General features: G+C 57.7%; 1 protein-coding gene across 1 annotated transcript; it reads right to left on the reverse strand.

Moving 5' to 3' along the window:
* Positions 1 to 1,629: 1,629 nt before the first annotated feature.
* On the reverse strand, positions 1,630 to 13,717 carry SPRY3 (sprouty RTK signaling antagonist 3). The gene is made up of 2 exons (XM_075941230.1): positions 13,289 to 13,717; positions 1,630 to 8,207 (listed from the first exon to the last, which is right to left on the reverse strand). Exon 2 carries the CDS (start codon positions 8,131 to 8,133, stop codon positions 7,261 to 7,263), a length of 873 nt encoding a protein of 290 aa, XP_075797345.1. The 5' UTR covers positions 8,134 to 8,207; positions 13,289 to 13,717; the 3' UTR covers positions 1,630 to 7,260.
* Between the last annotated feature and the right edge of the window lie 211 nt (positions 13,718 to 13,928).

Below are 13,928 nucleotides of genomic sequence, written 5' to 3' on the forward strand. Positions count from 1 at the left end.
CCGGCAGGCGTGACATCAGGCCCTGGTGCTGACGTATGTTCGGCCAGGATGGCTCTGGCAGCAGCTGCGATGCTAGCCTGCGGCCTGACCTTGCCCCTCTCCCTCACAGTGTGGGTGGGGCCGCGGGAGTGCGGAGCCCCAGGGCTCCATCACAGGGGGACTAGATGTCTTTTTAATCTAGCAGAGCAGGAACATATGGCTAGAAAGTGAAGCCAGACAGTTAGAGATTGGACACAAAGCTTTAACGTGGGGGTGATTCACCACCACAACCACCTCCCATGGACATGGTGGATTGTCCATCAGAACTGGAGGTCTTTCCAGAAAATGTTTTAGCCAAACACAACTTGGCCTGGGCTGCAGCCAGCGTTCCCTATAATGTTTTCCAGCCGTATGTGGATTGTTTCCATTCATGTGTGGAATAATTTTTTTATGTAGAGTAAAGCTATATGAATGGGCACCACTGACAGACAGTGAAAACCCAGCTGTGAGCACTCTGCTAATCATCAGGGTGGCATTTGAAACTCTCCGGAGTGGCCACACAAACAGGGAGCCCGGGCTGCCATGCAAGGCCAGCTGGGTGAAACGTGACAGCCTGCGGGGAGGGCAGGTCACTTGAACTAACGGTCCCTTTGGGCCATACGTGCTGTGAACCGTGAGCCTCCCATCTAATCTCTCTAGTCACCCAATCACCGGGGTATCTGGTCCCTGTGGTACCCACTGTGCTGTGAGGCTGAAGAAACAAAACCCCGGCTGGAGCCTTTATGCAGCCCCTAGGCTAGTGACTCAGGTAAGTTGCGCCCCTTAGGCATGGGACTGTCGGTGTTTTTTTTACACTCTTAGCTACCCCGGGAGGTTATAAAATACCTGAAAACCCCCAAGCTCCCCTGCCCTGCAGTGCCAGCATGAGGCATACACAGCTCACAGCTCCCTGGTACTGCCAGCCCACACGCCATCAGTCAGCACAGCATCAGGCAGTGCCTGGCACCTGGAGCGGAAGGCCAGATGTGGGTCTACGTACAGGTGTGAAGGCTGGGTTTCCGGCATCAGACACTTGTGGACACTCAAGCGCAGGCTTGGATGCTCAAGTTGAGACAGCAGCAGACTGAGCCACACCCCTGCCCTGCCCAACTCCCCCTTCCCCCACACAAGAACAACCAAGCTTTCAAAATTAATATATATTTTTATTGAATAGTCACTTTGAGGGGCCTGAAAAGCCACCCCTAGAATTACTTTGATTTCAGCAGTGGTTCATTAACAGTGAGCTTGCAAGAGAAGGAAACCAAACAGAAGAGGGTGCTTTAAAATAAATAGGTAACTTTTTTATCTTTAAAATAAACTTTTCAAATAAATACTTTATTTTTTCAGAACTGCTATGAGAGTATTGTCAGAACCCAGGCAGGCTGCTGGCCAGGTGGGAGCCAGGAACGGGACCCATTGGCAGCTGGGGGAGGGGCTCGCTAGACACTGTCCAGGATGCCTTTCGTACCAAATACAGAGTGCTAGAAGCATTGGGCCTTGGCACAGGCATCCCGCTGAAGCCAAGCTGGAATGAGTCTCCGCAGGACTTTGTGCTCCTGGCCGCAGGGGCGGGAAGGAGGCCGCAGAGCATGCAAGGGAGCCTTTGCTCAAAGGTTGTGCGGGGAGGGGGAGCTTGGAGCAGCAGTGGGGAGAGCTGACGGGGCTGCATACACAAGAGACAATGCTCCTCACTACCGGCACGAGGCTAACACAGCCCAGGGCTTCAGTGTGCATAGGAGCTAGGCCCTGGTGCTAGGTGGGCAACCAAAGCTGCAGCCCCACGGATCCCTGAGTTTGCGGATGATGGCTCCGTCCCTCGCCCACTGAAGTTGGCATGCAGCTCGCTGCTGACCTCAGTGGCAGCGGGGCCTGGCCCTCTTTCTTCAGCACCATGTGCAAAACTGGATTCCCTGGTGGGCCACATGGAGCCATTCAATGGTTGGGGTCGCAAAAGGGGTTCTGCAAGGGACTGCTTGAAAGAGGCTTGGTTTGACTTGGCTGCTGCCTACCCAAAGACTTTCCTGACTGCACGCCACACCAGAATGGCCCCTTTGCCCATCCCCCTCTTTAGATACAAGTGCGCTTTGGGCATCTTCTGAGTAGCAGCAACAAACAACCCCTCTCAAGTGGGTGCAGAAATGCAGGCTGAGTTTGAGCACGGGCTCTCAGTGCGCTGGTGCCCCACCCTACAAAGGACCCCTGGGCAGAGGAGGCAGGCGCCCTCTGGAATGCCGGGGGGGGCTCTGTACGTCAGCTGCATGGGAGCAGGCAGCAGAAATGGATTGTGACTACTTCTGCAGGAGATCCTGAACTAGATCGACTGGGGTAGTGAGCGTGTCTATTCCCACCGCATGGGCGGAACAGTAGAGTCAGAACTTCAGCGACACCCAGAGCCCCCAGCCACCGCAGGCTCAGTCAGACTGGAAATGCGGCAGCGAGCAAGCGCTGTAGCATGGCGTGCACGGGGGAGGGGAAGAGACCATTCTGCTTGTGGAGGGGGTTATTGTACTAATGCAGTTGGGATGAAACGGCTTGTGCACGCTTTTGGCCACAAGGGGGACGAGAAGGGTGAGGCCAGGGGGTTTAGGGTGGAGTGGGGGCAGGAGCGACGACTGGGCTCAGATTCACTAGCAGCCCCAGGAGGTTCTCTGCTCAAAGGGGCCAAGCTCCTGGCCTGAGCCAAGGTGGTTCAGGTGCTGGACAAGACCCAGACAAGGAATGTGGCTCTTGGCCATTAGCACACCCCTGCTGCCTAGTGCTGGGATGGGAGGGGGCACTTCATCACTCCGCCGTGCCTCCCCTTCCTGTGCAAGAGGAGAGCTGCAAGGGGCTTGCTGCCGCAGGGTGTGTGGGGCTCATGGGGGGAGAAGAGGGGGCAGAGGAGCCCCGGCACACACACAGCAAGAGGCTAGTAGAGACCCAGCTCTGCCAGGGCCCTTTTGTCCCAGGCAAGCTCAGCAGCCACGCAGAGGCCAGTTCTGTCTCCCTTTCTGGAAGCGATGGAAGCAAGAACCCACAACCCGCATTCTTGCCTCCGCTCCAACAGTGGGACCAGGTGTGGAGGCAGCTCAGACCCTGCATCTTCCCCCCTTCAGCACCTTGGATCCCTGTAAAGGTCCTTTGACACAAGTCTCAAATATGCTGTAATGCACCCAGCCTGTTCTAATTCCAGCGTGAAAACCTCTCCTGCCACCTTTCCATTCGCAAGTGAAATCCACTGCACAACACCCATGCACTGAGTCCAGAGCTCCCCGATGGAGCTGTCTGACACCCAGACTCTGGCACTAAGCCAGAGTGAAATCCCAGGTGCACAGAGATGGGGGGAGCCCCCCAGCAAAGCTCTTACTCTGACAGAGCAACTGGAGCTTGCATTTGGATTCAGAAGTGAATCAAATGTTGGGTATTAAACCCACGGTAACCTGCTGCACACGGCCCGCGGTCATCTCCTCCCTCCTAGCAGCTCGGGGGCCCAGCCCACACTAGAGCCACAGCTGGGCAAAGCGCCCGTTTTGACAGGCAAGATGACAGTTCAACCAAGCGGAAGCTCTCAGGAAAGGCCTAACGAGACCCAAGTTGAAGATGGGCTGCTTGTTAATAGTTAGCCCAGTAGCCCACCCTGTTCACCTTCAGACAGTCTGGGCTGGTGGTTCCTGTCCTTGCCTGGTAAGCAGATTCTCCTGCTGCGCCTGCCCCGGAACAGGAAATGGATTGTTTCCAATAGAGGAAATGAGTCCCAATTAAATAAAACTGCATACAAATAAATCTGAACTTTGAAGGAGGTGACAGCTCAGATTCTGGAGCGGATTCTGAATTCCACAACGGACACTACGTCTGGGCCACTCAAAGCCCTGGTACTGGTGTTTTGTGGCTCCAGCCCGTGTCTGGTACCCCTCACGTGTTCCATATTTTACAGACTGTATTGCTGAAAAGTGGCAAATTACAAAGTATTTCTAAAATGCCATGAAGTAGACCTGATTTCCTGCTCCATGGCCCCATCATAGGGGCCAGTGGGCTCTCAGGGGGGAACTGTCATACCGGCCCAGCAGAAAACACAAACCGAAGGCACCATGACCTGCCAGGAAGCTCCAGCCAATTGTTCTAGCCCAGGTACCTCTAACAGCAGCTTGAAATCCAGTCCTGCAGTCTATATGCCAAGCCTACTGCCCATAGACTTCTACTCCATAGGTATGTTGCCTGACCAGGGACGAGGAAAAAAAAAAAATCAGGCCTTTCCTCACACCGAGCAACTTCTCCAACACTGAGATCATCATTGTGTTCTCGTTATGTCATGACTCCCGTCCCTGGAAACATTCAGGAAGTCAAATCCATTAGCAAGTGAGAGAAAGGGTGGAAAGTCGCGGAAGAAAGGCACATACTGAATGGACATGCCAACCCCTTTAAAGAACACCGTGCAGAGCAAAGCTGACCAGGGAGCTGGAGGTGAGGCTTGATTTCTGCCCCGAAGAGTTACAAGGGTTTTTCACTTTAGAAAAAAAAAAGAAAAAACTTAAGAACCCAACATCTTATTAAAATGCAGAAAAACATTTTTCTATGAAAAAGGGCATCTTGCCACAAGAAGTTCAGTTTTGGAAGAAGCCATTTTCCATTAAAAAGTGTCAAACATTTTCTGTTGTAACTCTGGTGAAATGTGAATGGTGCTGGCAAAGAAGTCAGGTGCAGCTCACGCTGGAAATCTCCTTCCCCACTACATACAGGTCTCTGTGTACCCAACTCTGTCTGACAGCAGCAACTGGAGTTATAAATCTGACCAATTATTGTCATGTGTGACTATGTATTTGCAATATGTTGTATAATTTATGGAACAGAGCTGGGGATGGACACAGAGCCATGCACGGCCCGTGGATCTCTTCCCAGGAAAACCTGGTTTTCCACTGACCGGTCAGACTAGCATTGCTATCTTGGAACTGCACACTCGGAAGCATTGAAACACTTCATGACTCTGCTCCAACTTTGCTAGAAGTTGAATGTCATCGTGAGTTACGTCTCAGGGATGCCACAGCTTATGTAAATGGCTTCCCAGCAACCAATGGGACACACAGACTCCCACACCATGTTTGGCCTCAGGTAGAATGCAGGACCCTCACCAACAGTAAGACTCACCAGGGAGCAAAGGGTCATCTAGGGCTAGAATTCCTGCCTTCTAGCCCTGCCCTTCCCACTCAGTACAGAGGCCTGCTGGAACAGCCTGGAAAAAACCCAGTTACTTACAGACCAAGACACAAGTGGCAATGTTCCTTTGGAGGCTGTAAATGTACCAGAAGGCAGACCTTGCCTAGGGCACCATTCACAGCAATACCACGAATAGGGTTAGAAGAGTCCTAGCCAGCAGAGCGGCCTAGCTACCAAAGCAGAGCGAAGGAATGCGAAGTGAAGGCAGCAGTGATGGGTGCATGGATGTCTGTGCCCTAGAGAGGAGTGCCTGGGAGGAAGCTTCAGGACAGCCGAAGAATTCACTGCAGGCATTTCTCCAGCTCATGCCCTGCAGCTCTCCTGACCCTTCACTCCACTGGAACAGGAAGGTTCTATGCCCCCTTCTCTTCAGGCACGTGGACGTGGTGGGGGCTCACAGCAGGGAAAGGCCAACACGGCTCTCGTGCCACAGGCCGTTTCTCAAGTCGCTAGGTTGTAAGCATTGGCACCAGGCTTACAGCTGAGAGGAGTCTGAGCCAGATACTTTGGATTCTAAGCTGTAGCGGAACTTCAAGGACAAGGAACGTTCAGAGACAGGAGTCTGGCTTTGACAGGTGTCACTATGCACCATGAACCGTGCCCCAGAGCCGAGCCTCCCCCTGCCCCCTCGGCTGAAGACGTCCAGACCCGTGGATTTGGTTACGGCCCATCTCTAGTTTAGAGAAGGGGTCTCCTGCCTCAGAACACCCACGTCAACGTCAGGCTTGCGTCCGGGCTGCCCAGCCGCCGTGCCCACGTGTAGCTCTCGCCCCCCAACACTGGAGGCGAGCGAGGGTGCTGAGGGAAGGGAAGGCTAGGTACATGCGTTATCCACCCCACTCTGCTCTAACACCCATCTCTCCCTTCCCCCCAGCCCAAAGTGAAAGCCTCAGCTAAGCACCGTTTTCAGGCTCAAGCCATGACATGATCCTTTTACAGTATCAGCACGAGGAGGGAGGTTGGGGTTGTCAATGGTTTACGGTTCAGCATTCCTTAAAGTGAATTCAGTGCTGGTGAAAGGTACCAGATTGGCAGCTCCAGAGACAGGAGGCCCCTGTTCATCTACCGGGCAGGGCAGACGGGCAAGCTTCCTACCCACTGCCCTACTCAAGTACCTCTCCTAACATCCAGAGGGAAGGAGGAAGGCCAGGCTTAGTGGCCCAGCCAGCTCTGGGTCTCAATGCTCAGCCTGCAACAGGAGTGTCACCCACGGCGGAGGGTTACCACCCATGGATGGACTGAAACCAACTCAATACAGACCAACTGTGTCATCCGCCAGTCACCAAGAGGGATGCTCTGCAAGCAGAGCGTTACACTCCCTCCAGGGATCCAGTCCCGCTGCCCCTCAGCCTGGGATGGAGGTTCCACCTGCGCCATGCTCTCAGCCACATCCACCTTGACATACCGGTTACAACAGTCATGTACCAAAGCGGGAGGAGGGGCCCAGTTCTGTCCACATCACCCCTTTTCCATGCCAGCATGATTCATCTAGCCAGGTCCTGCTTCTATGAGCAGAGTGCCCCTGGAAACAGCAGTTGGGCTCACTTATTGCCCTGGCTACCTAGAAATCGTCAGGAGCTTTCTCTGTTCCGCTGGGGGGTGCGCCCGTGGTCAGTGCACTGCAGTGGCTCTTCTCCCTTTGCAGGGACCAATCTAGAGCCCAACAGCACCAGAAATGGAGGAAAAGCCTATGGGAGGTACCACTGCAGACAGAAAGTGGGTGAAAGCGACATGGGTTCTGTGGTCTGGCCCCCAAAGATTCTAGTGCTTGGACAGGTCCCCATTTGAAACCCACCAGAGAAACAGCGCCTAAGGCATCGTGATGTCAGAGCCCCGAGCCAGCTCCCCTGCTGAAAGCCTCCCGCTGATCACTAATGCCCGTGTCAGCATCCGAGTCCCTCCGCCCTGGTCCCTTGCCAAAGTGTGCAAAACCTGGCGCGCAGGCCTGGCCCACGCCCTGCATGGGGCTGGCGGATTGTTAGTCTCTGCTTTGTGCCCGGAGGGGTGAGCAGTGCAGGAGCCAAAGGAGACACAGTCCCCTCCCCAGGAAGGTCATACTGGCTTATCCAGCGCCTTGGGGAATGGCGCGCCGCTGGCGGAGGAGATCTTCCTGCAGACGGTGTTGGTGTGGCTCTGGCAGCGGCAGCCGGGGCGTTTCAGCCTGTCGTAGCCCCGCTGGCACAGTTTGAGGCAGCCCAGGGTGGGGAAGTAGCAGCAGAGGCAGGGCATGAAGAGCGAGAGGATGCTCATGGCAGCCCAGCGGGCGCAGCAGGACCCGGGGCCGCAGGAACAGGGGTCATCGGCACAGGTGTCCTCGTCATCGGTGGAGCAGTGGTAGAAGAGGCCCTTGACGCAGCACAAGCAAGTCCCGTACTCCAGCAGGCTCTCGGGGGAGCAGAGGCAGCGCTGGTCGCAGAGCCAGCAGGACGGCAGGCTGCGGGCAGCCGTGCACTGGGCGCACTTGCAACGCCCACACTCCTCGCAGATGAAGAGGTGTCCGGGGTGGAGAGTGGCCTTCTCCACTGCCCCCTTGAGCGGCTCCTCCGGCTTCAGGTCGCCAGCCCTGGGCTGCATGCAGACGAGGGAGTGCCCCGAGTGCGAGGGTGTGACGCCGCCCAGGAGCCGCTGGTCCGAGGCCGCGGTGCTGTGGGACAGGGAGCTGGCTGTGCTGGAATGGCTGAGGTGCTGTGGCAGGGCCGACATCTGGTGGTGCTGGCTGTGGCTGCGGTGCAGGTCCTGGAAGGCGGAAGACACCAGGCAGTCCTGAGCCCACTCTTGCTTGTGGGCCTGCTGGGAGAGGGAAGGGCTGGACCGGGCTTGCTTGAAGGAGACGGCGGGTCTCTCCACATAGTCATTGCTGGCTCGGATGGAGTGGATCTGGCCAATGGAGAGGACTTGGGGGAAGTCCTCAGCAGGGGGATCCATTGTCCCGTGGCTGGGGAGTTCAGCCACGCTGGAGAACGCCAGGGGCTTGCGGCATCAGGGCACGTCAGAAAGCCCTAGAGAAGAGGGACAGAGTGGGAGACAAGACACCTGCATTACACCTGCAAGCACAGCACTCGCACAAGCCAGGGCACAATGGGTGCTGGAGAGCCTGGACAGGCTCCCGCAGGGGCATGCACACCAGGGAACGAGGGGAACGGTCCCATTGGGCATGGCAGGAGGACAGTCTGGATAGTAAGGAACACTTCAATGTCAGACTCACCCAAGGCAAGTGGCGGATGAAGCAAAGAGCAACACTTTGGTCTTTGCCAGTGGTGCTGAAACAATTTTGAGGAGGGGGTGCTGAGCTGTGCCCCCCCCCACACACACCCCTCATCATCCCAGGCTGGGGCTGCAGATGTGGGCATCAGTGGAGCCCCAGGCTCAGGACCTGCAGCAGAGCCATGGGACCCCAGGCAGCAATGGAGCCTCTGGAGGGGTGGGACCTTGGGGCCAGCAATGGAGCCCACAGGGCTGGCAGCTGTGACCCTCAGAAGCAGCAGGGCTGGTGGCCAGGACCCCGGCAGGGGACACAAAAGCACCCCCCACTTCCAACACCTCTGATCTTTGCTAGTGCCTCCAAGCCCTGGAGCTCCAAGCGCTTGGGGGGGGGGGGTCAGTCCCCTAACTCCAATGTCCCTGCTTTAGAGAAGTGGCAACTGATTGGATAAGTCACTTCACACCTCTGCCTAAGCCACACAGAAAGCCTAGGACAGAGCTGGCAACAGAGGGCAGATCTGTCCTGGGGTTTCCATCCCACCACCACCCCTTGACTTACACAAAATGCTGAACACGTCCTTTAAGGATCAGGCCAGGGATGGACAAGGTAAGTTAGTCTCCAGCTCAGATGCTTTGGATTCAGATTTGTGTTTCCTGGTGATTTTTGCTGGGGTCTCTGGAACATCCCCATTCGTACCCATGACATGTACCAGATCATGCCTACCTCCTTCATAAGCACTCAAACCATTTCCCCTCCCTCCCCCCAAACCGTGACAAGCAGATCCGCTCCAGGCAATCAGGGTTTGCCAGAGGAGATGCTACCTCCAGCCAGGCTGCCAGAGTTGTGCGCTCAGGAAGTGGTACTTCCTGATTTTCTTTGCAGCACAGGGAACACTCTGCCTTTATTCCGCCATGGCTCCCACCATGCTTTTCAGGGAAGCTTCAAAGTGAAGCCAACATTCTGGGAAAGACGGAACATCTGTGCCAGCTGACTCAGCTTTGGGGATAAATGCTCTCTGGACCTGGGTAGGACATGTAGGAGCAGCAATAATCTGAGCAAGACACCGGGACCACAGAACAGAGACAGTCCTCAGGGAAGAGGAAGACAAATGTGTACAAGATTTATGTACCTATGCATTTCAGTTAGACTCGGGGCAGGGAGAAGCAAAGCTAGATAGTTCCCATAGTGCAAAGCGGGGTACAGGGAGTGACCCAACACCACCCCCAGAGGTTTCATGTCTACCCCGAAAACCCCAGCCAGGGTTAGAGCATTTTAAGTCATTATCTTGTACTGTACTTTACTGGGGGTCCCTAGATCAACAGCATGTATTTCCCATTGGCAGCTGGGCTGCTCTGCAGTATTTTCTGGCATTCTTAGGCAAACCTGTCCTCATCTTGCAAGTACTACAGGCAACAGATGCTGTATGGAGGTTTCACAGCCCACAGCTCTGCAGAAGGAAGCTATTTAAATACTGACCCTCTTCACCAGCTTTGGACACGTTTAGTAAGCCAGTCTGAGGGTGGCAGAGAAGGCACTGGGAACTACTACCCACGCAGCGCCCGAGCGAGGAGAGCAGATGGGTCTGTCAAGGTCAGTAGAGCTAGAGAAGACAAGAGCAAAGGGAACTTACTTGGGTCCTGTTCTAGGCCCCCCGAAGGAAGAAAGGCAACCAATCGGATTTCATTGCATCTTGTTGTGCTGCTAAGATCTCCAGTCTACTTATGGAGGAAAAGGGGTAGGACCAGCTTCTTAAAGAGACTTAAGATCGGCCAGGATGCCTTTGCCAAACAGCAGCTTTTCCGTATTGCTCAGCTGGACAAGCGGTCTCAAATGCATAGGATGCCTTCTCTAGCCACAGGCCCACGGGGAGGGGAGGGAAGCGGCCTGTTCTGGCCAGTGCGCCAGGCGAGACAGCACTGACAGTAGATGTGGGGCTCCCCACAGGTGGTCTCTAGTCAGAGGGGCAGCCAGGAAGAAGAGCAAAAGAAATGAGCTGAGGGTTGGGGAAGGGCAATAAGATCCAGCGAGTGACAGGACAAAGCACACGTCACCCTGCCCACTCTGCAATGCACAGGCTGAACGAGCTGCTGCCCCGAATAGGGAATGACTCCATGGGCTCAGAGTTCTTAGGTGGGATTGGCAGGTAAGCTAGTGAGGCACAGGGGTGCCGAGCCACTGGGTTAGCAAATCCAAGAGGGTTGCTGAGCAACTCCCAACCCTGGAGATGGGAGCAAACAGCTGACCCTAAAGAACCCAGGGTAGTCCCGGCTAGGGAAGACACGTAGGCTCACAGACTGCGCTGCTAGCATGCAGGCAGGACAGCTAGAGCCCTGAGAGCCGGACTTAGAACGAGCCAGCCAGTTGCACAGGTAGAACCACACAGAGCAAACCTGGAGCGCAGGAGCCCGGAGGACAGGCTGTATTGGGGGGGGGGGGGGGGGGAAACTTTGTCCAGGGCATGTGAGCAAGACTAAGTCCAGGGCTGTGCACCACACTCTGGATCCCAAGAGGCACTGGAAGGTAGGATCCGTGTCCCATAGGGCACAGCAGCAGGAGTTCGCTGGAGAGGAGTGCCTAGGCTTTGGAATAAGAGCCAGCGGGTGGGATGGGAGGGCAAAAGCAGCAGTTTTCAGGACACTAGGATACACACCATGAAGGCTGCTAGAACCCAAAGGAAATGGGAGAGCGCCGGGATGGCAGGACCAGGATAAGGGACATGGGAGCCAATGAGGCCTGCAAGGCCAGGACACAAGGATCCTATGGACAGGACTTTGCACCCAGATCTACCAGTAAGATGGAGGATCTTGCTGGGCACTTACATCTGGCAGACAGGATCCAGGACACCCACTTACTGGACAAGGGACTACAGTTCACTGCCAGACCTGCTAGCTCACTGGGACTCAGCAGAGCGGCTCAGGGCCTGTTAGAATCTAGCACTCAGCAGCGATAATGCAAAGCTGGCAGGTGCAGAGCCCAGAGGATGTGAATCCAGGTGTGTGTGTGGGGGGGGGGGGGGGGGGGAAGCCTCAGCTCAGTAGAGAGGAGAATGGACAAGGTGGGCACTAGGACCTAGCAGAGCACCCGGTGCCCACAGGATAAAAGAGGATTGAATGACAATAAGTTGTTTGCCATTCCGGATGTGATGAATCCAATCCGGCCAGCAGGATGGCCCGAAATAGACACTGCAAGCAAAGGGAAGGGAACAGTCCTGGATGAATAGGCAGGGAACTGGCAGCCGCTCAGAGCGGGAAAGCCTACTTGGGCCTGTTTCAGCCCGTTCGCCAGGCAGCAGCTGGGAACCTGACCCGGGCGGGATGCTCCAGACTTTCACCCAGGTCTCTGCCCCGCCACATCTGGGCCACCTCAGATCAGCCTGGTCGAGATCCCGGCCAGAGCCCGGGCTGGGCTCAAAGCAGAACTCGGTTGCCGCGAGTGGCGCGACCCTGATGAACCCAGCTGGGGAGGTGGCTGACCCGGGGCCTTCAGACACCACTGTGGCTGCTTTCCTCTGGATCCAGGGGTCCTGGAACAGCTGAGAGCCGCAAACCACTCAGCGCTCCGCGACGGAGCCCACGTCAAGCCTCTCCCTCCCAAGCGCCAGGCCTAGAGACGCCAGCGCTAACGGCCGCTTCTGGCCTGCCGGGGCTGGAGACCTGCGGCTCCCAGCGCTCAGAGGCAGGCACTCGGCCCAGCCAGGGTTTGGCCCATGGTTGAAGTGTCAAGCCCACTGCCCTCCTCGCTGTGGGGGAGGGGCATTGCCAGCTGGACTCTCTCAGGCCTGGTCCCAACCCCAAGGTGAATGAGGGGAAATGCACATGCCGGTACGGTGTGAGCTCTGTCCCGAACACCCCTCCCCACACACCCCTTTTATGCGGACATGTCTACCCCCAGGCTCAGTCTTTGGGGTGCCTGCCTGTAGCCCAGCTCTCGCTGCTAGAGAGCCTGTCTCCCCGAGCTCCGGAGCTTGTATGGGATCCAGCATCACATCGACAAGCCACCCCTCCCCTCGCAAGTGCGGGTTAACTGGCGATTTGCTTTAGCCTGACCCCAGCAAACTTTTCCGGCCTCTTTGGGCCCCGGGTCTCCCCTGGAAGCCCTCCCGCCCCCCAGCTCGAGCTGGGGCGACGCCCGTTGTTCTTGGAGGGCTGGCTTTGAAGGACGCTCCCAGCCCCACTTGCTTGCCCGGAGACCGCAGCCCTACGAAGCCAGCGCCTCCCCCTCCCCCAGCCTGGTGCCCGACGCGGCTCCCGGGCGTTTCACTGGCGCCCGCCGGCCTCAGCTCCCGGCCCATCACCCACTGGCGGGGCCCTAGTGGGGAGCCCAGGCCGGCTGCCCTGCCGCCCGCAGTGTTACTGTGACGAGGCACAGACCCTCTGCCCGCCGCTCGCCCCTGGCCAGGCTGCGCGTCCAGCCCCGGGAGCCGGGCAGGGGTCGCCCCGGGCTGGGCGCTCATGGGCCGGAGGGGAGGCGAGTGAAGGCGAGTGATTTGCAGGCGCCAGGAACACACCGAGCGGCCAAGAACGGGCGCCCCGGGGAGCGGGGCGAGTCCCGGGCGCCGGGCAGGCGAGGGGCGCCCCGGGGAGCCAGGCTCCCTGCCCTCGGCCATGCCTCCGGGGCTCGCCTGGGAGCGACCCGCCTCGGGCACCGCGGCGGGACTGACACGCGCCGCGCCTCGCCGGGTGCCGGCAGCTCCCGCGCTGCGCTGGGCGGGCGAGGCGAGCCCGGGAACCGCAGCCCGCGAGGATGCTCCAGGCTTCTGCCTCTGCTCCCCACCGACGCCCCGGCCGCGCGGCGCTGCCCGGCACCCCAGGGCTCCGCAGGCTTTGCGCGGCTCTGCGCGCACTCGGGGCAGCCCCCTGGCCCCCGCGAGGCGCTTACCTGGCCGGGGCAGGTCCATGCTGCTAACGGCCCCTTCCCAGCCGCGCTCCCGGGCCGCACTTGGCTGGAGAAAGTGTGAATGAGCGTCCGGCGCGTGCTCGCTCCTGAGCCGGGTCCGCTGGGCAGGTGGGACTGGCGCGGCCGATTTGTGAATGCGGCTCCGCCGCGCGGCTCTTGTGAATGGGGAGAGGGGCGGGGCGGGGCAGGGCGGGGTTTGCTGAGCCTCGGTCCGGTCCAGTCCGGCTCGGCTCGGCTCGGCTCGCCTCGGCGCGGCGCGCTGGCCTCGGACTCTCCCTCGCTCCCTCTGTCGTTCGCCTTCCCGGAGCTGGAGCTCTTAATGCCTTGGCTAAGTGGCGTCATCCCGTGAAATTGAATCGGCCCATTAGAACTCCCCACAGGCTCCGAGTATCCGCTCCGGGTAATGACTGCAAGAGAATTAAAAACCAGAGCGAGGAGCAAACCCGCCGTATTAAGGAGGCTCCGTTTCAATGTTTCCGTCTGGCGAGCGCTCTCCACACCCCTCAAAAATGCAACAACTGCCCCTGGCAGCCACTCTGGCCCAGGCGACCTGCCGCTCAACTCCTGGGGGCTGAGCTCTGCTGCTGCCCCGGGGCTCACCGGCCCCTTCTGCCATTTTCTA

This window comes from Pelodiscus sinensis, chromosome 13, assembly GCF_049634645.1.
Source record: "Pelodiscus sinensis isolate JC-2024 chromosome 13, ASM4963464v1, whole genome shotgun sequence".
In the NCBI taxonomy this organism is placed as follows: Eukaryota; Metazoa; Chordata; order Testudines; family Trionychidae; genus Pelodiscus; species Pelodiscus sinensis.